The sequence below is a fragment of the Nelumbo lutea genome, chromosome 3, assembly GCF_056320005.1.
Source record: "Nelumbo lutea isolate HS-2025 chromosome 3, American lotus-T2T, whole genome shotgun sequence".
NCBI classification, from domain to species: Eukaryota; Viridiplantae; Streptophyta; class Magnoliopsida; order Proteales; family Nelumbonaceae; genus Nelumbo; species Nelumbo lutea.
Window position 1 is genome coordinate 16,692,511 of NC_142686.1, and position 21,601 is coordinate 16,714,111.

The following is a 21,601-nucleotide window of genomic DNA, read 5'->3' on the forward strand; positions in this document are numbered from 1 at the left end:
ATTATATTTCACAAGTATAAATATTACCCCTAAGTTTGTCACTTGGGGTATAGTTTAAATGGAGGCCATTCTTTAATATAGTCAATGAACAAAGCAAGGTGTGTATTTATTTTAAAAATAAAGGAATTTGATAACATATGCTGTTTTGGCCAACTAAATTTGACATACTTTGTTTGGGTAGGTGAAGAAATGAAAAATAAAAATGTCCAGGGAGATCATTGATATTTAAAAAGCCACAGGAGATAAGAGACTGATATATTGGAAGCTATTCTTTTGCAAGGAAATTATGTAGCCCCTTTCTACCTTGACCATCAGAACTGATTGATGAAATTTAGTGGAAAAATGCTTCCCAACAAGGGAGAACTAGGATTATATGAAAAATTAAAGGTACAATCAAAAGCTACCTATTATTGGGGGGAATATCTTGACTCATCATGCCTTATTTCTTGTTAACGGATACACCATCCAATGGTTTAATGAGAAAATGAAAGAAATATTTGTTCAGTGAAAAAAAGAATTTTAATTACTATTTACAATTACGATGAAAAATTTATTCCAGGGCACCAGTGTAAAACTCAGTAATTGTTTCCTATCGGATGGTCTTAAAGTTGGCAATAAAGGTGATATAGAGCTTCCTCTTTGGCCTGAAGGTCAAGGCTAGTTAGAAGAGTGACAGGTTGATGGACCATCTTAGATTAGTAGGGGGTTTTGTTGCATTTCTCAATTTACTAGTTGATGCCATATGGCTCACTAAAAGGAGTGGTATAGAAAACCCAAAATGTGCTATTATGGTGGCCCTTCTTCTACCTCTTGTCAGTATGACACCTTATATTCTTCTTAATACAACCAGTAGGATAGTCCTACTACGAGTGTACCGATGTCTAGCTCTAATTCTATGAGTTGTCTTTGATTTCTTCCAGTTAATTCTCAAGGCAATTGTTGCTTTAGGGTAATTTCTTGATGTCAATCTTTTAATTAATTGACGTCTCATTGCAAATCCTTGTCTAATTATTCCAACAACTTATCCCTGGGCAAGCTCCATTTTTACTTGATCATTGTTTATTATTTCCTTTCCTTTCACTATGTTTGATGCCCATATTGTCCTTGCATTGTACTGAGTTGTTTATTCGGTACAGAGTCTAATAAAGAAAGACAAAGAAGACAAGAATGATCCTTCAATGGATGAATTTCTCGATAAACTGGTTACTGCTTATCGGGACCCAGCTATGATGCCAATCCAGTACTCTACAAACAGTGATGGCCATACTTCTCCCCTTCTAACACCTGCTGAAGTTTGAAGTTGGAGATAGGATTTGCCTTCTTTTGATCTGTAACAATTATTTTCTAGTGTCACTACTAGGGAAGATGGAGGATGGGATAGGATGATCTACCCAACATGCATTCTAGCATGTTTTTAGTATACCTCGCTGCTTCCGTTGTTGTTGTGGGATTTTAACAAAGCATTTTTCCATTGTATTATTAATTTATTATTGCATAGAACAACCCCTATAATTTCTAAGCTCCCTTTATTAATGTAGTCAAGGAATACATAAGGGAACATTCATTATCAGATCTTTGTTATGAACTTACGAAAGATCTTTGTGTATTGTAGCCTTGTAGGCTCAGTTTGGAAGGAGTACAAATGCAAATATGTAGAAGGTAAAATCTTATATTTTGTATTTCGTTTGTATTTATACTGTATATTTATATTTGTACTCCTTCCAAATGGAGCCGTAAGAAAAACAACATAAATTGACACCCACAGAACATGCCCCACATGCACATCTCAGCGTGCATTGAGAACATCTCCGATACAATTTCCTTGCGTGCCCCACTATGTTTAGGATCTCGAATCCAATGAACCCGTCAGTTCACGGAGAGCATGTACCCCAGGAGGCATGCACGTTGCTCAATGGATCCTAACATAAAGTTAACGGGACTGCAATATTAACCATTTAAATGGTCGGTTGAACTGGCCGCTAAAAAAAAAAAAAAAAAAAAAAAAGAAAAAAAAAAAAACCCCATTTGAAGCTTCAAAAGAATGATTCCCTCTCTCATTCGAACTCTCCTCCCACCCGGCCACCCCCACTCATCCAAACCTCAGACCACCGACGACCAACTGACGTCCGACAGAAACGGATCAACCGGCAATCGGTGGTAATCTCTTCTTCTTCTTTGTGAACTCAGTGCTTCTTAAACCTGTAAACAAAAAATAAAAGATAAATCCAGGAAGAAGATTCAAAGATTTATCAGGTAAAATGAATCTAAGTTGCCATAGTGGATCCCTGGAGGGAGATTCAAAGAAGAGAAAGTAGATTCGAAGAAGAATAAGATTGGAAGGAGAGGAACAGATGCTTACCATCGGTTGATTCTTGCCGCTGGTTGACTCCACACTTTTGGAGCTAGTTGTGCAGTGAAATCACCGGTGGTTTCTTGCTCCGGGTCTACGGCTTGGATGAAAAAAATGGGGAGAAGAGGAGTTCGAATGAATCAGAGCAAACTGAAGGTAAGTCCTTGCTCCGGATGAATGATGGTTCAGCCCAGGGTCAGAATTTGTTGGCCCAAAATACTGTTGGGTAAGGTGATAACTCGGAATTGATGCCAATTCATGGGCGGGCGTTGGTGCATAGAGTATGTGTTGACATTTTGAATGTTTATAGCTCAATGGAAATCTGCATTACCGTTTATTTTATTTTTTTCTGACTGGTTGAATTGGATTCACCCACTTAGTCAAGGAATTGTAAGCTGGGACGAGATGATGAACAAGACGGCCAGAGGCAGAGTCAGGGGGACCTAGGGGAGCCATGGCCCCCTATGATCCAGAAATCCATCATCACTTGTGGGGCGCCTAACATGCACATCTCAGTGTGCATTGGGAACATCTCCCGAAGTCATCATTCAGAGATGTTCTAAATACATGGTTGGAATGTGCTGTGGGTCGCAGATGTGAATCCATCAGGGTGGTGGGTGGCAAAGATAAAGGTGTGGTTGGGCATCTTTGACACGGCTGAAGAAGCGGCCATGGCCTACAATTAAGCTGCTTGCTCGCTCTTACCACTACTCTACCAATTTCTGGCCTTATTTATCTTCGTCTTCGGCTCTTCCCTCAAAAATCACCAATCTCCTCCTTAGACTCAAAGCCAGAAATAATTCTTCTGCATCTACGACTACTTTATCCACAAGCCAAAAGCAGCAGCAGAAACAATAACAATCTAGAGAAGTAGCAGAAGAGACACAAGACAAGCAATTTTCTGATTTCTTTAATGATCCCGACGACTCCACAACCACCGACACCACTACCAGTATTACATGTATCACGACCACTAGCTAGTACCACTGCTACATGTATTAATCTGGAACCAAGTTTCACTGCCAAAGGTAGACGAGGAAGTAAGAGAACCGGGTCTGGACTTCAAGTGGAGTGATATGGACCAAGCATCCTCTGCATATGGTTGCAGTAGAGGCGGTAAAGGAGAGGAAAAGAGTGGACAGAATGAGGGAGTTTATCTTGTTATATATCATGGACTTTCAGTTTGTTGATGATATTGGGTCATCGTTATACTACTCTCCTTTTGAGAATACAGACGATGGGACGAGCATCTCGGCTTAAAGCAACAATTAAGAGAGTGAAATATGAGAAGAAGTGCTCGGCCTCTCTTTATGCCTTCAATTGGATTCCTGAATGCTTGAAGTTTGAGTTTGGATCCGAAAGTTCTAACCAGAGAGGTCAGAACAATTAATAAGCTCACAAAATGCATGCAAGAAAAATCAGGAGAAGATAAAGGATGCAAGAGATGCTGAAGTGCATCAGGTGCTGACACAGGAGGAGAATCCACACACTTGCACTTGCACAGACATGGGATCCTCTTCTTCGTCATTTTCGACGACTGAGCAACGATGGAGAATTGTCTCTTTGGAGGACCACTCTTGATCTCCCTCCCATCTGCTTGGCGATTTAACGTCTTAATTATGGGACTTCTCATCACCATAATTTTAACTTTTTAAATAGACTTTTATAGTTCAAATGCATTTCACGATAATCTCTTGATGGGTATGAGCTATGAGAGGCTTAAGCTTCCAAAGGAATATAGAGAGAGATAAGAATTGGTTTCTGGTGTCTTTATTTTACGTAATGCAGAGTTTTAAAGTGGACTGTGCGGCACGGCCTGGCACAACATGGGCCGTGCCCCAGTCAGTGTAGCAACTGACCATGTCGAGTTTATATATATATATATATATATATATATATATATATATATATATATATATATACACATCAAAATTCATATAACATAAAAATTTAATTTTTCTTTTCAATTTTTTTTAAATCATGTGACACGGCCTGGCCCAGCCCAGCCAGGCCTAGTTGGGCTTATATCGTTGGTAGTGCTGAGCTTCCCTTTTGAAGGTTTCGGGCCAGGCAAGCATGGCCTGCTTAGGCCAGCATGGCATGCCAACCTAGCACAAACGCTACAGTATGGGCAGCCTGTAAAAGTGGGTTGTGTCGACCCAACACAACCCACATTACATCTCTAGTCCTCTACCTATTACCTACATGTATTTGCTAACAGCATAAAAAAGTTGATAATATCTTATGGCCTGTTTAGTTTGCAGTTGGAACTGGAATTTGGAATTGAAATCCTTCAAAATTGGAATTGGAATGGTCTATTCCCATAATCTGTTTGATTTAAATAAGAATTGAAATGGGATTTCATTCCAAGGGAGAGGAATGCCCATTCCCTTAAATGAGGGAATGTCATTCCACCAAAAATGGGAATGAGATTCTGATTCTGCCCAACCAAACAGTTGAAATTGGAATGATCCATTCTGATTCCAATTCCAGACCCCTATTCCTGTGAATCAAATGGGACTTTAGAATTCATTTTTCTCTATTTTTTCTTTCATCCAAAACACATGATTTAAATATTATGTATATGCTAAAAATATAATCAATTTTATTTAGATTCTCAGATATACAAAGGGTCATATCCTAGTTGGATATTATTAAATTCAACCATTTTATATTTCAATTTGTAGCTTCTCTTGGACGTACTTGTATGAAAAAAAAAAAAAAGGAAAACAAAACAAAAAAAAAAAGATTTCCTGATCTTCCAAAACCTTCACAAAACACAAACCTCCTTGAAGGAACCCACGTACAAGTAACCCCAGTACACATTAGAGTTCAGATCACCTGCCAATAAAATGCCTTCCAACACTCTCCTAACATTATCTGACACCACACATCTCATACATGAATCCCAATTTCAAGGTGAAATGTGCGATGATAGATCGATCATGTTGGTAGGTTGTTGGAAGTGTTGTATTGGCAGGAGATCCCAACTCTTACACATTAGCGTGCACAGAACTCAAGGGTCAAAATCAACTTTTATACGAGACATTTCCAATCCGGCCCGTAAATGGCGTATGTTTTTGGGACTCCCCAGTCCGTAATTTGTTGTTCATGTTTCCAAGGTTCAGGGGTGAGGGTTTGATCTGCTGTCTGTCATTTTTCATATTATATGCCCAACAACCGAATCACTGGAAGTACTAGTTTATAAACTTTCAATTGAATTTACCGTATTAAGGTTAAATTCATAATTGATTTTATTTCCATATTTTCACCATATCAGAGGATTACGTATGGGCTCAAACGCTACTGAAAAAAGTTAGAAAGTTATATATGAGAGGCTACTGAACACTATGGGTGCAATTTGGACGGATTGGGTCAGGCGGGTCAACCTAAGCCCAAACCTAAAAATTCAAATCCTAACCCAACGTCTAGTATGAGTTTAGGAATTTAGGCCCAATCCAAAATTTAATCCAATATAACTTGAATTGGGCTGGACGGGTTGGTCAAGTCAGACTTGACTACCACCTAACTGAATCCACAACCTAAGCCCCAACTTTGAATTTATGTAAATCCAAGTTTTTAGTCCGAAGCATGGTTTTTAAAACCAAATCAGTCGGGGGTCCACTTATCAGGTTGAATGGTCTAACGGTTCAAACTGAATGTTTGATCCGTTCTGACAAAAAAATAAAAAAATTTAAAAAATAAAGAATGATTAAAACTGTTCGAACAGTTAACTGCCCGATTCAACAGCTCACTGATCAAAATCAACAGTTTTGAAGAAAAATCCGATTTTTTGAAAAAACAAAACCGGTCACTTGACTGGTTCCTGATTTTTCTGGTCTGACCGCCTGGTCCAGTCCAATTTTGACAACCATGGTCTGAAGTCCAAAGCCTCAGATCCAACCTATGCAAAAGTTTGGATTGGTTTGAACTGGACTCGAATTGGACCCACCCAAACTATTAAAACAAATTGATTATTTCAAGTGAGATCCAAACACCTATTATTGATTTTCATTTTGAACAAAAGGTGGACACTCAAGGCAATATGGTATTTAATTCGAGTCCAAAGCTCTTATTATATCACATGTTTTCTTGTTTATTTCAACTATGATAAACTCCAGTATACAAATCCTAGGAATCCATGCATGCATAATACTTTGTAGCTACGAAATCCCATACATTGGAAATGACGGAACGGTTCTTTATGCTTCAATACCCGATAAGTCAAAGGGGAAGAAAACCACGTCATATGTTTGTTGTTGGCACTTGGCATATGATACCGGCCGAAACATATCGGCCATTTCAGATATATATAGAGGCCGAGCTGAATAATCTCACCAAGTTCCGTTGATATTCACTGGTATGATCAATTTCAGTTAAGATTTTAAAAAATTACTCGGAATTAGAACCATTCTGACCACTGGTTTTTGAGTTGATAGTTCGATCATTTGATTTGAATGAATGACTTATTTCAATGAAAAAATAAAAAAATATCAAAACTGTTGAATGTATAAACAATTTAACCGCCTGAGTCAATAAAATCACTGACCAATTTAACAATTTTTTGCCAAATACCGTATTTGAACCAATTTACCTGAACAATTCCTGAACCGAACAGTTCGACCATCTAAATCAACCACGATTCGAAAACATTAATTTCAATTCATATAAAATACAAAGGGGACAAGATGAACAGTAAAGCTAATAACAAACCATATCAAATCAATCTCGTGGAGAGCTTCAATAGGGTAGAATGATTTAGCCCTGCTGTTCTTATTACCAGAAGAAGCAGAAGAAGAGCGAATGAAAGAACGTACTAGCACAGATAATTTTCTAAATCAGATGCTCAAAATCATTTGATTTGTTGATATATGGCAGGACCATGTTCTAATTGGGACCCAGCTATTAAAATGAAAAAGTTTTAATTGAGACCCACTCAACTTAGTATCCTGATTATTAAAACATGGAACGTGTGGAAACCATTGTTCCCTATACGTACCCCCCATGTACAAAAGAATCTAGCAAATATAATTTGTTGGATTGAAGTAGTCTTAAAAGATGAACTATAATTTGTTGGATTGAAGTAGTCTTAAAAGATGAGCTACAGAAATGTATATTGGGTGGATAAAAATAGTTTTGTAGTCTAAATTTAAACAATAAACTAAGTTTGTTTGAACATGAGATAATTGCATTTATATTATTAAGCTAATTTTTTACGTATTTTATTCTTATCATCATCCAACCCTTATCTCAATTATATAAGGTCGGTTGGTTATATGTATCAAGAATGGATTTTCGCCACTGGTTTTTATGTTAGTGGTTCGATCATTCAAGCCAATGATGATTCAAACGGTTGAATTAGTTTTCACCTTTAGATCAGAATGATGGATCATATATACATATAATATATATAATTTCAGGCAGAAGAGAGAAAAAAACAGAAAGAAGGAAAGAAGAATGAATAAGCTAAATCAATCTTTCATCCAGTCGGTCAAAAAGACTCAAAACCCTTCTCTGTTTTTAAACATTTTAATTATTGTAGTTTTTAATAATAATTTCATTATTTTACTATTAAACCTTGAACTGTTGCCCAGACCAAACAGTTCAGCGGTACAAACCATCTGGGTCAGCAATTTTCCAACTGAGTCCGCGGTTTTTGGTAAAAATCCCATAAGGACCGGTTTTGGGGTCAAACAGTTTGATCGCCGGTACCGACAACGATTTATTCTTAGCACTAAAGTTTCATGTGTTTCTAATGATTTAAAAAACAATTCAAAAACCAAAAGCTACCATAATTTGTGCAGTGTTGATAATAAATAAATTATGTAGACTTAATTTTTTTTTTGCATTTAATACGTTAAAATTTAGTATCTTTCATATATTTAAGAAGATTTATATGAATCTCCCAAGCATGTCCATTCGTGCCTCAATCTTCCCAATGCTGGGTCCCAAGCATTGCAACATATATGCAATATTGTTACTTTGAACTTTGTTTATGTGGAAAATTCTTGCACAAATCTAGGGTCTTTTTCTTAATTCAATGACAAATATAATGAATGCAAATAATGAAATACTAAGGTGGTGTTTGATAACACTGAAATAGGGTTTTCAGAGATTGGGTGTCATTTGTGTAATTATATATTAATGTCTGAATCATACCTCTGAAATTGTCCTTTTTTTAATATTATGTATGCTTTAAATGATTTGGTAAGAGGTGATTCATGCACGAAATACATGTTTCAAATGGCTAATAATGATAAAATTGTCCTTTTTTTAATATTATGTATGCTTTAAAAAAATAGGAAAGCAGATTTTTCTATTTTAAGATATTAGATATACTACAATATAAATAAGATATTTGCCTTGGGTTTTGTACAGATAATAAAGATTAAATCCAAATACCATGTATCTTATTTATTATCAAAACATACACATGTACATATCACATGCTCTTGTACTAGTGATAAAAGATGATGTCTTTGCTTTTAACATATGAGACTTCAATTTTATCAAATGCCACACTTAAGGGTTTCAATGTTAGAAATTATCAGAAATATAAGAAGTAGACAAAAGCAATAGAGCCAAGAAGTAAATCCAGCACTTAGAAGAATAGAACGCCCTAGGCTCCTCTAAGATATATATTTTCCTTCTGCTAGGTAGGCTCCACTAAAATGTCTAATCAGCACATTTGGACTATCTCCTTAAAAAAAACTGGAATAAATAACAAAGAAAAAAACAAGAGACCCATAACCCCTAAGTGGATAGGTGGGTCCTTTAATGCCACTACCATAAGCATGTAGGCAAAAGATGAGGCAAAAGCAAGGCTTAAAGTTTGTGGAACAATAAATAAAGTGTAAGCAAAGGATGGCCAAGGAGACGAGAAGGCACAGTGCCTTGGGTCTTATAGTATCTCTCCATCTTTTTTAATTTTTATTATACTCATGCATGCTAGAAGGAGTGAGCACATGATGCTATTGAATATTGGGTCTAGAGGTGACCTAGTATTCTTTCCTAGAAGGGTGTCCTAGGGCTAGAAACCACAGTCCTTTTTCCCCTTGTTATTATTGAAATGAAGAATTTATAGAAAACAGGCCTGGATTCCTGTTTCACCACATGGCAGCCTGGGTGGTAAGTTCAGGTGAGTAACCCTTTGCCACGTGTCAAATGTAATAGATTTCCACTCTGATTTCAGCTTAAATTACAATTAACCCTGTGATAGAATAAGCAACCTGAAGAATCCTTGTTTTCTAATACAAGAATACAAAATGCTACTCCACTTCTCATGTGTAACATATGATCACCAAAAACCAAAAGAATCTTATCATCTTCAATCTACTTAGGCTGTATTTGGTTTGATAGAAAATAAGAGAGAAACAAGTTTATCAATCCAAACACAGCCTAAAGTTTCAACTGCCAATTTACCTTGAGATAAATGTCATACAAATAGGTCAAATTAAAGATGCAGCCATTAATCTAGATAATTCAGACAATCTGCTAAGAAGTACAGCTTGATTCTTAAAAGGGTTTGAGAGTACCGTTTGATTGACAGGTTAAAATTACCATTATGAAATTCTAAATGTATCACGTGATCACATGTTATCTGCCAAAGTGAAGGCATCTGTAAATTGTCAGTTACCTGAAGTATAAGTGCAGAGTAAGTTTAGAAACTCGTGTGAGTATTTGTTACTTGGATACCAATATATGTAATTTCTCTAAATCTTATCCTGTTATCTGAACATTAAGACTGTCTTTGGTTTGATAGAATATAAGAGAGAAACAGAAAATCTTTCCACCATATATAATCCAGAGGTTCTCCATTTGATTGGCAATTTAATATTTTTCATTTTAGCCCTCATGTAGCTGAAATCAGAAAACCCATGTTAGTAATTGATATACAGTGATTCTCTCTCTCTCTCTCTCTCTCTCTCTCTCTATATATATATATATATAGGTTGGTTGTAATGTTAGACCATATGTGGCTAGGTGGAAAGTGGGGAGAGAATTGTTAACAAAATGAATCATTTATGGTTACTATCTTTGTTTGAGCCTTTGAGGAATCCCCTCAGCCTATACAAGGGGAGTCATGTCCATGGCTGGGCATCTCTGTACATGGGAATCTGCATAATCCCACATTAGTTGTTTATGAGGCCCCATCCTTTAATTGCACAACAGGGGCTATAGAACAGCCTCTGTGATAAAAAGAATCCAATGCCTGAGTTAGTTTTAGTTACATTTTTCCCATTTTCTGTTCATTATGAAAGTTCCTTTCTATGAGGTTCTGGAGAGGTCGTATCATCTTTCACTCTGCGGTTAAATGGTTATTGATAACTTGGTAAGAACCCAAACAGTCTTTCACTCTCCTATGGTAGAATATCCTTGGGCTGGAAGCTTGGAAGCATCCAATTAAACTAAAAAATCGCATCAGTTAGTAAGTTACAGAAAGTACGAAATTGGAAGAATGAATTAATTAATCTGGCAAGGTTGTTAGGTCATCCAAGGTCATAGATGTGTGTGCGAGTCGAGTGTTTTGTTTTCTACTAATTTCACCAATGTCAGTGTTTCCTAACGACATCCGTTTTACTGGTTACCATGTTAAGTGACTCAAAAAACTCTGGTCTCTGTTTGGGTACACCACCTTGGTTTGCACTTGCATAGCTAAGCTACCCTACCCATTGCCTTCCATGAATAAATCCAAAACAAAATTTGCTTTTATTCTCCTTTTATCTTTTTCCTGTTTTTTTTTAAAGAAAAATTGGCTAGGCAGAGGCAGGCGATTGATGGATTCCCTCTGTGGGTGTGTAGCTGTAGCCTTTTCCTCTGTTTTAAGGTTAACCCAGACTCTCCTTTCCGCTTGGGATTTATATTGCCAGCATCATCCACCTCTGCAAACTGAACTGTACAGAAAAAACCCAACCCCTCTAATATTCAAAACCGATTCTCTCTCTCTCTCTGCAATTACTACTGTCTGCACAGCCTCAGACGCCTCTACCACAGAGGAGGTCAGCAACACAAAGTCACAAACCCCATATCCTCCTTCTCTCATATGATCATCATCCCCCTTTCTCTCGTTCTGTTTTGCTCTCAACAAAAAAAATGGAAGAAACAGAAGACCCAAAAAGTGGCAGGAAATGCACTTCTAAGACCAGGAGTTGCAGAGGGAGGACGGAACCTAATCAGTATCATCATCAGCTGCTGCAGCATTCGTATCGTAATGGCTTTTACTACCAGAACCGCTATCAAACATTTCCGGGCCTTCTTCCTCTACCTCCTCCAATACTGCTTCTGCCGCTACCTGCAACTCCACTGCCTCATCATAACGAGAACTTAAGATCACATACCCATTTTCAGAAGGCTTCACGGAAGCAGAAGAAGCCTCCTAGAACTACCCCCCCTGATTTCCAGGTCCCAGTTTCAACAGTTTCACAAGGTAAAGTATCTTCTCTCATTGCTCTGTTATTCCCTTTAGTAACTGTATATACCAAGTTCCTGATGATAGATTAATAAAGAGAACCTAAGAACTCCTCTCATACGTGAAAACATGCACCTGAATCTCTTCAAGACGATAAAGAACACGCTAGAAGGAATATGGAATCCTTCTGTCCTTTTTTTAACTAATGTTTTCTTTCGTTTTTTTCGTTTTTTCTATACCTTTCTCTTCTGTTTCTATCTACTATTCTGGCTGGGAGTAGAACACGATACACTTCTTTGAGAAGAAATTATCTTCAAGATGATCGAAGAACATACAGCAACAAGGATGAAATCTTTTCTCTTTCATGCTTTGCTTTTATTTCGTTCTTTCCAGTTTCTGTTGTTTTCCTGGGGAAGGGAGGAAGTATGATACAATTTACTAGGAGATGTAACCTTGTTATGCAAATGTTCATTACCAATCTTAAGTTCTGAACATAAGAGAAGTTTACTGTTGACAAGAATCCAACTGGGTAACTCTTATACTTCAGAGTTTCAAGTTTGTTTTTTTAAGCTTTTTTCCCCTTTTTTTGCTCTAGAATATATGTTTTCGATGGTTCGATCATGACAAAATCTTCTCTTGCCATGACTTTTTTTTTCACATATTTAAAACAGTCCCACAGGGCCTCCAGCAGAAGGCCGGGAAGCTCTCCGGAGGAGAAGATGAAAGTGCGCAAATGACCGTCAATCCACAGTCTCTAGTGGCAACAAGGAGACCAGATAATGGTGGCCTTGATGGTGCAGCAATCCCTCTACTTGCCAACCATTTCCTAGTTCAGTTTGATCCTTCCCAACGAATTTTCCATTACGATGTTGAGATCTCTCCACATCCTTCCAAGGAAGTCGCTCGGATGATCAAGCAGAAACTTGTACAGGACTATTCTGAAATGCTATCAGGTGCTCGTCCAGCTTTTGACGGCAGAAAGAATCTGTTCAGCTCTGTCGAGTTCCAAAATGACAAACTTGAGTTATTCATTAGGCTCCCAATGCCCACAGCCAAAGCACGGTTGCCCGTGGGTGAGAGCAGCGACACGACAGAGAAGCACCCACAACATAAGCTCTTCCGGGTAAACATCAAGCTTGCTTCAAAGCTGGACGGAAAGGAACTGCGCAGCTACTTGAGCAAGGAGGGTGAGGACTGGGCTCCTCTCCCACAGGATTATCTCCATGCATTGGATATTGTCTTCAGAGAGAGCCCAACAGAGAAGTGTATACCCCTTGGGAGGTCACTCTATTCCAGCACAATGGGAGGAGCTAAAGATATTGGAGGAGGAGCAGTTGGGTTGAGAGGGTTCTTCCAGAGCCTCAGACCAACCCAACAAGGACTAGCCCTTAATATCGACTTCTCTGTGACAGCTTTCCATGAGAGTATTGGCATAATCTCCTATCTGCAGAAGCGGCTTGAGTTCCTGCGGGACCTTTCTCAGAGGAAGACCAGAGGTTTGGCCAGGGAAGAGAAGAGACAAGTTGAGAAGGCTTTGAAAAACATCAGGATATTTGTATGTCATAGAGAAACTGATCAGCGGTACCGAGTCTTTAGCTTAACTGAGGAAGCTACAGAAAACCTCTGGTTTAGGGACAGGGATGGGAAGGATTTGAGACTGGTGGATTACTTCAAGGATCATTACAACCATGATATACAGTTCAGGAACTTGCCATGTTTGCAAATTAGCAGGAGTAAGCCGTGTTACTTGCCTATGGAACTCTGTGTGGTCTGTGAAGGACAGAAATTTCTTGGTAAGCTCTCAGATGATCAGACGGCGAGGATCCTTGAGATGGGCTGCCAGAGGCCAAGAGAAAGAAAAGCAATTATCAATGGAGTCATGGTAGGATCATTTGGGCCAACAAGGTAAGTCAGAGATTTCTCAATGACTCTTACTTTTCTTTCTTACCTGTTGCCTAAATTTAACTTTGAGCAATATCATTTGTAAGTTGCTAAAGGCCGAGATTTGTTTTCCATTAACAGTGGCGACCATGGAAGAGAATTCAAGTTCCATGTTTCAGAAGAGATGACCCAGTTGAGTGGGAGAGTACTTCAACCTCCGAAGTTGAAGCTAGGGGATGGCGGTCATATAACAAATCTGATTCCATCTCGGCATGACCGACAGTGGAACCTCTTGGACAGCCATGTTTTTGATGGCACACGAATTGAAAGGTGGGCACTAATAAGTTTTGGGGGCACCCCAGATCAGAGAGCCAGTATTTCGAGGTTCATGAACCAGCTCTCACAAAGGTGCGAACAGTTGGGTATCTTTCTTAACAAGAATACAGTCGGTAAACCCCAATTTGAACCAATCCAAGTCCTCAACAATGTCTCCTTACTGGAATCCAAGCTCAAGAAAATCCACAGAGCATCATCAAACAACCTCCAATTGCTTATATGTGTAATGGAGAGGAAGCATAAAGGATATGCAGATCTGAAACGTATTGCTGAGACGGGTGTTGGGGTTGTTACACAGTGTTGCTTGTACCCCAATCTTGATAAGCCGAGCTCGCAATTTCTGGCAAATTTGGCTCTAAAAATCAATGCCAAGGTTGGAGGGTGCACTGTGGCTTTGTACAACTCATTATCTTCCCAAATACCAAGACTGTTTGCTCCTGATGATTCTGCAATTTTCATGGGTGCCGACGTGACCCATCCACACCCACTGGACGATTTCAGCCCCTCCGTCGCCGCTGTTGTTGGCAGCATGAACTGGCCTGCGGCCAATAAATACATTTCAAGAATGAGATCACAGACCCATCGACAGGAAATTATACAGGATCTAGGTGAAATGGTGGGAGAACTGCTGGAAGATTTCTACCAGGAAATGAACAAGCTTCCAAATAGGATTATCTTCTTCAGAGATGGGGTGAGCGAGACCCAGTTCTATAAAGTGCTTAAAGAGGAATTACAGGCAATTAGAACAGCCTGTTGTAGGTTCCCCAGTTATAAGCCTAGCATCACCTTCACGGTAGTTCAGAAAAGGCATCACACAAGGTTGTTTCGGAAAGAAACTGATCACTCATCTTCAGCTGGAGCCAAGATCTTCAATGAGAACATACCCCCAGGAACTGTTGTAGATTCCGTCATCACCCACCCAAAGGAATTTGATTTCTATCTTTGTAGCCACTGGGGAATGAAAGGGACAAGTCGGCCAACCCATTACCATGTTTTGTGGGATGAAAACAGGTTCAGCTCTGATGAACTACAGAAGCTGGTGCACAATCTATGCTACACTTTCGTGAGGTGCACCAAGCCGGTGTCGTTGGTCCCTCCAGCGTACTATGCCCACCTTGCTGCGTATAGAGGTAGGCTTTACCTCGAGAGGTCGGACACAACAGCATTTGCAAGAAGTGCAGCAGCTGCAGCTTCACCCTCCCGAGCTGCCCCACCAAAGACAACTCCATTGCCCAAACTTAATGAAAAAGTTAAGAAGCTCATGTTCTACTGTTGACGAGTCTACTCCAATGTCCCCTTACTGTGGATATTATATATTCTTTAATCCACATATAAATAGAGATAGAGGGAGAGAAAGAGATTGAACACATGAAAAAGGAAAAAAAAATTAGAAACACTGCTTTATTAATGCTTATATATCTATCCAGATAAAGAGAATCCTACTTGTTAGTCACCAAGGCTCCGTTGTTTGGTTGTATGTAAAATGAAGAATAACGAATGATTTCCATTTTCCAATAAGAATATAATTTTACAATATTCTGTTCCATACAAAATGACTGGAAAATTAATGATTTTTTCTGAGAGCAGTAATTGTAGGGAAAGTGGAAACCCATTCTTTATAGTTTTCATAAGTCGTATTCTGAACTCTGAAGAGAAACACCAAAAGAAAATTTGGAAAATCGTGCAAACATCCATCAAAACATTCAGGTTAAGTGAATACCAGAAAATTAAAACTAGGGAAATTTATCATTATTCGTTGTTCTTCATTTTACATGCAGTCCAAGGGAGTACTCGCTCATGTGCATCAACAACGATATTACCTGGCAGTTTCAAAATCCAAGCATTTCGAAACTCAGTTTGAGGTTTGAGCTGCACCAGTTGACCCATGACTCGCTTTTCAAAAACCCAAGCATCGATCGGTTCAGCAAAGGATCTTTTTCTTCTAAAGAGTCAATATTGGGCTGGCTACCTGCTACAAAACCCTAGGGAACTGAAAATGTCAAACATCACATCTCACAAATGGTAGCTTCCAACGTCTATACTTCCACACAAATACGAAGATGATGGAACCGGCCACAGTCCACTTGAAGCTTGAAGATGTGGGGAGCTGATTTGATCTCCTATAAAAGCTGGTTCTTTGGTTTATAGAGTAGAGACTCTACAGAAATGCCGTGTAGAAGGTGGAGTTTTCTGTTCGGAGTGGCAGCAGTGGTTTGCTGTTGCAGCCCAGTGCCAACAGTAGATTAGGGAGCGACTCTGGGACATACATGAGCCTATGTGTGATCCACGTCATCCTCTGTTCCTTGACACGTGGATGTCAGAGTCATCTTTTGAGCTAGCCTTTTTGTACCAAAAAGCATAAAAAGAGATTAGAAATTAATATTGGGAAAGAGTTACCAGTAGAAGCAGTGCAATATCTGAAATAAGCTTGATAAAATCTATCTACGCTGTGCATCTCCGAAGTAGAGAACAAAATATCTATACACAGAGAGCCAGAGAGATTGAGAGGAATGAATTAATTGTAAGTAAACATTTATGCAGCAACACTTGGGAACTTCGCCCTATGCGTGCTGCATTGCAGGCTGGCTTTTCTCTCAAAGCCCGAAGCGTTCGTCGTAAGAAAGTTTTACGTGGGAATTCGTTTGGAGTCGACGATGGGACGTGGAGAAGGAGAAGAAGAAGAAACCGGTGTGGGGGTAGTTTCGGGATAGAGAAAAGGAGTGAAGCTTTCATAATCACTGCAACATTCCCGTTTTCCATGCATGCAAACAGCTCTGCATGGCTGACAACTATAGAGCTAAAAGCTTTAAAATAAGCCCCGATTAGTGGACCCACAAAGGGAAGAAGGAAGATACCCACCCATGAAACCCCAGTTGCTGAAACAGCAGGTCAGCTACAGCTGCAGCTAGCACCAACAGTAATAAAGTGGAGTGAATGAAGTCATGAACATGAGAGAGAAAGAGAAGAAAATGAAACATACAAAAGACCAGAAAAGATGGGTTTTGCAGGGAATCACTAGAAATCTGACTTTCGACTTCCCTTTTTGTCTCTCTCATTCTCTCGATTTTGAGGCTTTGAGGCTATTGCTTGCATTAAAGGCTCTTTAATCAGGTCAGACACTAATGCCTGGTTCTAAGGCAATAAACACAAAAACTTTGGCCTGTTTCACTTGTAGCTTTCGACCAACTGGTCTGTGGGCTTCGCATCTGGAAAAGGGAAATATGACCGGGGTAGAACGTTTTTGCCCATCAGATAAGCATCTTTCGTAGGATGCCCTATGTCTCTCTTATGTGGGCCTCCTTTAATGATAAATCCCAATCAGCTGATGCCCCCACACTTTTCCACATAGCAGTAATAATAAACAATAATATATTAATGGCATTAATGAAAAAGACTTCATCTGTACTTGTATCCCCCCACCCCCCTCTCTCTTTCTGGTTCTGCATTTGAGGCAAATAGCAACAAGGGATAAGCACTTTTAAGTACTGAAGTACTGGAGATGGCCAAAGAAAGAGACAGAAAGAGTAGAAAACCATTGGGTGTGGGGACTGGCTTCTTACCTTCTTTCACTTTCTCTCCCAAGTATTTTCAGTATGTATTGTCGCCAGTTCTACTCTTTTGTGCAACTTTTATACACCACCTTTTGTGGTTGTATCCATTATCAAGAAATCTTCCAGTACCACATTATATGAAATATTAATTCTTTTTCACAAATGGGGTCTGCTGGTCGGCTCGTTTAACCCCGAGTTTGAAATTGTTTCAGGTAGCAATAATGCCAAACCAATAAACAGGGTCCCCCGTCCACAAGGTGAAGAGGGTAATAGATATGATGGTGCTGTTTTGTTGACTCCAGTAGTCATTTAGAGAAGGGATTTGTGTCAGTAGAGATTAGCCAACTCATCATCATCTAGGCTAGGTGTGCATTTAAGCCATGAATTTTAGTTCACAAATCACGACTTAATTTTAAGTAAAAAGGGCATGTTTAGGTTGAAATCAAATGCTTCTTCTGGCAAAGTGCCGAATGGATTTGAGTTGAAATTTATTTCTTTAAAATTTTTAAATACTTTTCTAATTAAGTCAAATTAATCGGAGAGACAAACTCTCTATAAAAGGGAAGCCAAGATTTAGATTTTCCATTTTCTTTTCTCACGTTTAGGTTTTCCCATTGCAATGAATCACCCCCCCACCCATGCTCATTCTTTAAAATCAGGATTCTACCCAGGCGTGATAATAGTATTCAAAAATCCGATTTTGAATTCGATATTCGGTATAATCAAATCAAATTCGAATAATTCGAATATTTAACCGGTCGAATTCAGATATCTTATTCTTATCGAATAGTTAATTGAATTTGAATTTGGATATGACCTGATTCGATTCGATAAATATTCAAATTCAACTAATTATTTAATTCTTATATAATATATATATAATATTTTATATAATTTATATATAATAATTAAGCTATATAAATAATTTATATATTTATATATTTTATACCAATAGAATATTTATTTTATATATTTATTATGTATATATTAATGTAGTGGTGTATATCCTGGTTTGGAAGGCCTGACCATCCATCCTGCAAAGAGTCAAACACTAGAATGTCTCCCAAGTATTTATATGTAGAGTGCAAATCCTTGTATTTTATATTATTTTGTATGTATTTGTAGTGTACATATTTGTATTTGTACTCTTTCCAAAACTGAGCTTAAGAAAATGCTCTTGCAGATTTGCCAGGCCTCTTCCCAGCCGGCCCATGATCATCCGTAGGCTGCATTTGCAAACAATGTAAATAAGTGTAAATCCCGATTTAGAATAAATCTGCAAACTGCATTTGTAAATAATGCAAATGGAGAGTAAATCCCAGTTCAAAATAAATCCTTAGGCTGCATTGGCAGAGCAATTATAGACATGTACGGGAAATGTGGTAAGATATTCAGTGTGCAAGAAATGTTTTTGATGGGCTATGCAACCACAATGTGGTCTCATGGGCAGCTATTATCATGGAGATGTATTAAATGCGTGTATAAAGAAAAACCAGATTTAGTGGCTATCTTATTTTTGGGAATGCCCTGATCAACATGCATGTATTTCAAGAGTGGGTGATGTTGAATTTGGGCATCAAGTACTTTCGGATATGTCTTACCCTGACATCATTACATGGAAATCAATGATATGTGGCTACTCCCATTATGGACTTGGTAGACAAGTCTTCCAAAATATGCTGTTAGCTGAAGAAGCACCTAGCTATGTAACTTTTGTTGGAGTTCTATCTGCTTGTGTTGACGAGGGGTTCTACTATTTAAATCAGATGATGAAGGGTATTGGGATCACACCTAGGGTGGAGCATTAATTATACTTGCATTGTTGGGCTTCCAAGTAGGACAAGACTACTCAAGGAAGCTGAGAGTTTCATGAGCTCTACATCGATCAGTCAAATGGGATGTTTTTGCATGGTGTACCTTGCTCAATGCTTTCCATGTCCAAGGAAAACTTTGGTCTGGGAATGAAAGTAGCAGAGGCTATTTGTCCTAGAGTTGGATCCTGATGATATGGGGGCATATATTATATATGCCAAGGCAAGGAGGTGGGATGGAGTTGCAAACATTAGGAAGTTGATGAGGGGAAGAAACATTAAGAAAGAACCAGGGGTGAGCTGAATAGAGATAAGAAATAAAATCCATGTCTTTATTTATTTCAGAAGACAAGAAACACCCCTATTCAAACCAAATACATGAACATGTTGTCGAGCTACTACCACTTGTAAAACCATTATGTTATGTGCCCAGGGTCGACACTGTGCTGCATGATGAATAGAAGGAAGAGTATCTCAGTTATCACAGTGAAAAGTTGGTGTAGCATATGGCCTTATGAATGCACCTATAGGAGCACCAATTCGTGTCATTAAGAACCTTCCGATGTGTGACGACTGCCACTATGCCATAAAACTCATATCAATGGTCACTAACAGCAAAATAATCATCAAAGGTGTTAATCGGTTCCACTGCTTTATAAATGGTGGTTGCACTTGTGGTGAATACTGGTGATGCTCTATTGACCTTTCACTCATTGAGCAACTTAGATGAAGAAAATAGCCTATTCAGCTGAGAGGTCAACTGTGCTTTGTTACATAAAATCAGCTTTCAATGCAAGCCCAAACTGAGTCCATTTTGCTCAGGTTCCATGTAAGTATTCTTAACCAAATTTGTTACGAGTTCCCTTAAGTTTAATTCCCTAAAATATAAAGTTGTGAGTTAATTTCTCCTCATCTCCTGAATAGACATTAAAGTTCATCATACTTGATTTTGTTTAGTTTATCTGTGTGAGTTACTCTTACAGTAGAACCACAAAGGAAGCCAAGGAAAATAGTTCCAAAAGAAAAGGAAACAGCAACAATAGTTTTCAGTTCTTGTCACTAAGAGGAATTTCCCATTCCCTAAAGCTTGAATACACTTGGGCCATCAATAACAGGTTTTCTCTTCTAAATAAATCAATAGCTCAACTAGAAATATGTTTCCTCTACAACTACTCTAAACCCACTTAAAAAGTTGTTCTACCACTTGTATGCACAAAAAAAAAAAAAAAGAAAACAGTTTCATGACTTGCCATTTAATGCCTGGTTAAAAATCCATAATATTTGTCAAGGTTCAGCTTCTTAGCATCTATGGATTGTGATGATTCTTGCATCTTCAATTAGAGAAGTAATTTGATTGCTGAACACATTGCTAAAGCAAAATGTTAAAGCAGAAGATGTTTTACTACTTCATTGTCATCATTACATAGGGGACACACCAATTAAGTCCCGTTGTTGGGGCATGTTCTGCCATTGCTTTCCCTGAAAAGAGCTGGAACCTAAAGGGAACTTTGTAGACAAGATTCTCACTCCAAACCATCTGATATCTAAAGGGATGGAGGTCGCTAGTCTTTGCAGCCTATGTAACCTTGAAGAACCGGTCCATCATTTGCTATTCATGTTATGGATGATAATTTTGTAATTTCTGCTTCCTATTTGTAAAGTTTAATATTCTCTCTGGCTGCGTTTAGAAACGATGCAAATGGAGTGTAAATCCTGGTTCATAGTAAATTTGCACTCTAGTTCACTTTTGCCTATGTTTAGCAACATTACATTTATGCATTGACAAATGACAGATCAATGCATATTTACATTGATAATAAGATGTAAAAGTACATCAATAAAAAAGAAGTAAATTTGCATTTAAGTGGGCTTCTGATAAAAAAAAAAAAGCATATGCTTTATTGGAATTCATGTTTGCATCCATTATAGCTAAAAATCTGTTTGATAAAAAGGCAAATTTGTTGCAAAACTAACCCAATTTTGTAATTTATATGAAACATTTTATACTCTACATATTTGCATTGTTTCCAAACACAACCTTAAGAGAAAGGGTTTTCTTTTCTTTTCTTTTTTTTTCTTTTTTTTATATTAACTAGGGGAAGTTTCAGTCAGTTGTCAAAAGGACTAAAAGTATACGAAAGACGCTTGAATAAAGTCTATTAACCTTGTAAAATTCAGATATTACTCTGATCTTTTAGCATAAATATAAGGGACTAATTAAGCAATTGCAATTTGACAAAACCTTTTAGCTTAACTATTTTGG

The 21,601-nt window shown here is 38.2% G+C and overlaps 2 protein-coding genes and 1 pseudogene across 3 annotated transcripts in view; all 3 read left to right on the forward strand.

Moving 5' to 3' along the window:
- The window catches only part of LOC148863217 (hyperosmolality-gated Ca2+ permeable channel 2.3-like), a 108,115-nt gene extending 106,557 nt beyond the window's left edge, over positions 1 to 1,558 (forward strand). For both annotated transcript variants that reach the window (XM_088974167.1, XM_088974168.1), the window contains one exon: positions 1,137 to 1,558. In XM_088974167.1, coding sequence (XP_088830293.1) covers positions 1,137 to 1,298 — 162 coding nt within the window. In that variant the 3' untranslated portion in view covers positions 1,299 to 1,558. The remainder of the gene's footprint in view (positions 1 to 1,136) is intronic.
- A 9,560-nt stretch (positions 1,559 to 11,118) lies between these two features.
- LOC148863218 (protein argonaute 7-like) lies at positions 11,119 to 15,512 on the forward strand. Its single transcript, XM_088975162.1, has 3 exons — positions 11,119 to 11,777; positions 12,431 to 13,664; positions 13,782 to 15,512. The coding sequence occupies exons 1-3, from the start codon at positions 11,444 to 11,446 to the stop codon at positions 15,250 to 15,252; spliced, it is 3,039 nt and encodes a 1,012-aa protein (XP_088831288.1). The 5' UTR covers positions 11,119 to 11,443; the 3' UTR covers positions 15,253 to 15,512.
- A 1,118-nt stretch (positions 15,513 to 16,630) lies between these two features.
- LOC148863219 (pentatricopeptide repeat-containing protein At5g39680 pseudogene) lies at positions 16,631 to 20,029 on the forward strand (annotated as a pseudogene).
- Positions 20,030 to 21,601: the final 1,572 nt, after the last annotated feature.

What these genes read in the sequence shown, in the direction of transcription:
- LOC148863218 (XM_088975162.1), top strand. Translation starts at nt 11,444, where the DNA reads ATGGAAGAAACAGAAGACCCAAAAAGTGGCAGGAAATGCACTTCTAAG. An exon ending in AGTTTCAACAGTTTCACAAG is followed by an intron (nt 11,778 to 12,430) that starts GTAAAGTATCTT and finishes TATTTAAAACAG; the next exon opens with TCCCACAGGGCCTCCAGCAG. An exon ending in GGATCATTTGGGCCAACAAG is followed by an intron (nt 13,665 to 13,781) that starts GTAAGTCAGAGA and finishes TTCCATTAACAG; the next exon opens with TGGCGACCATGGAAGAGAAT.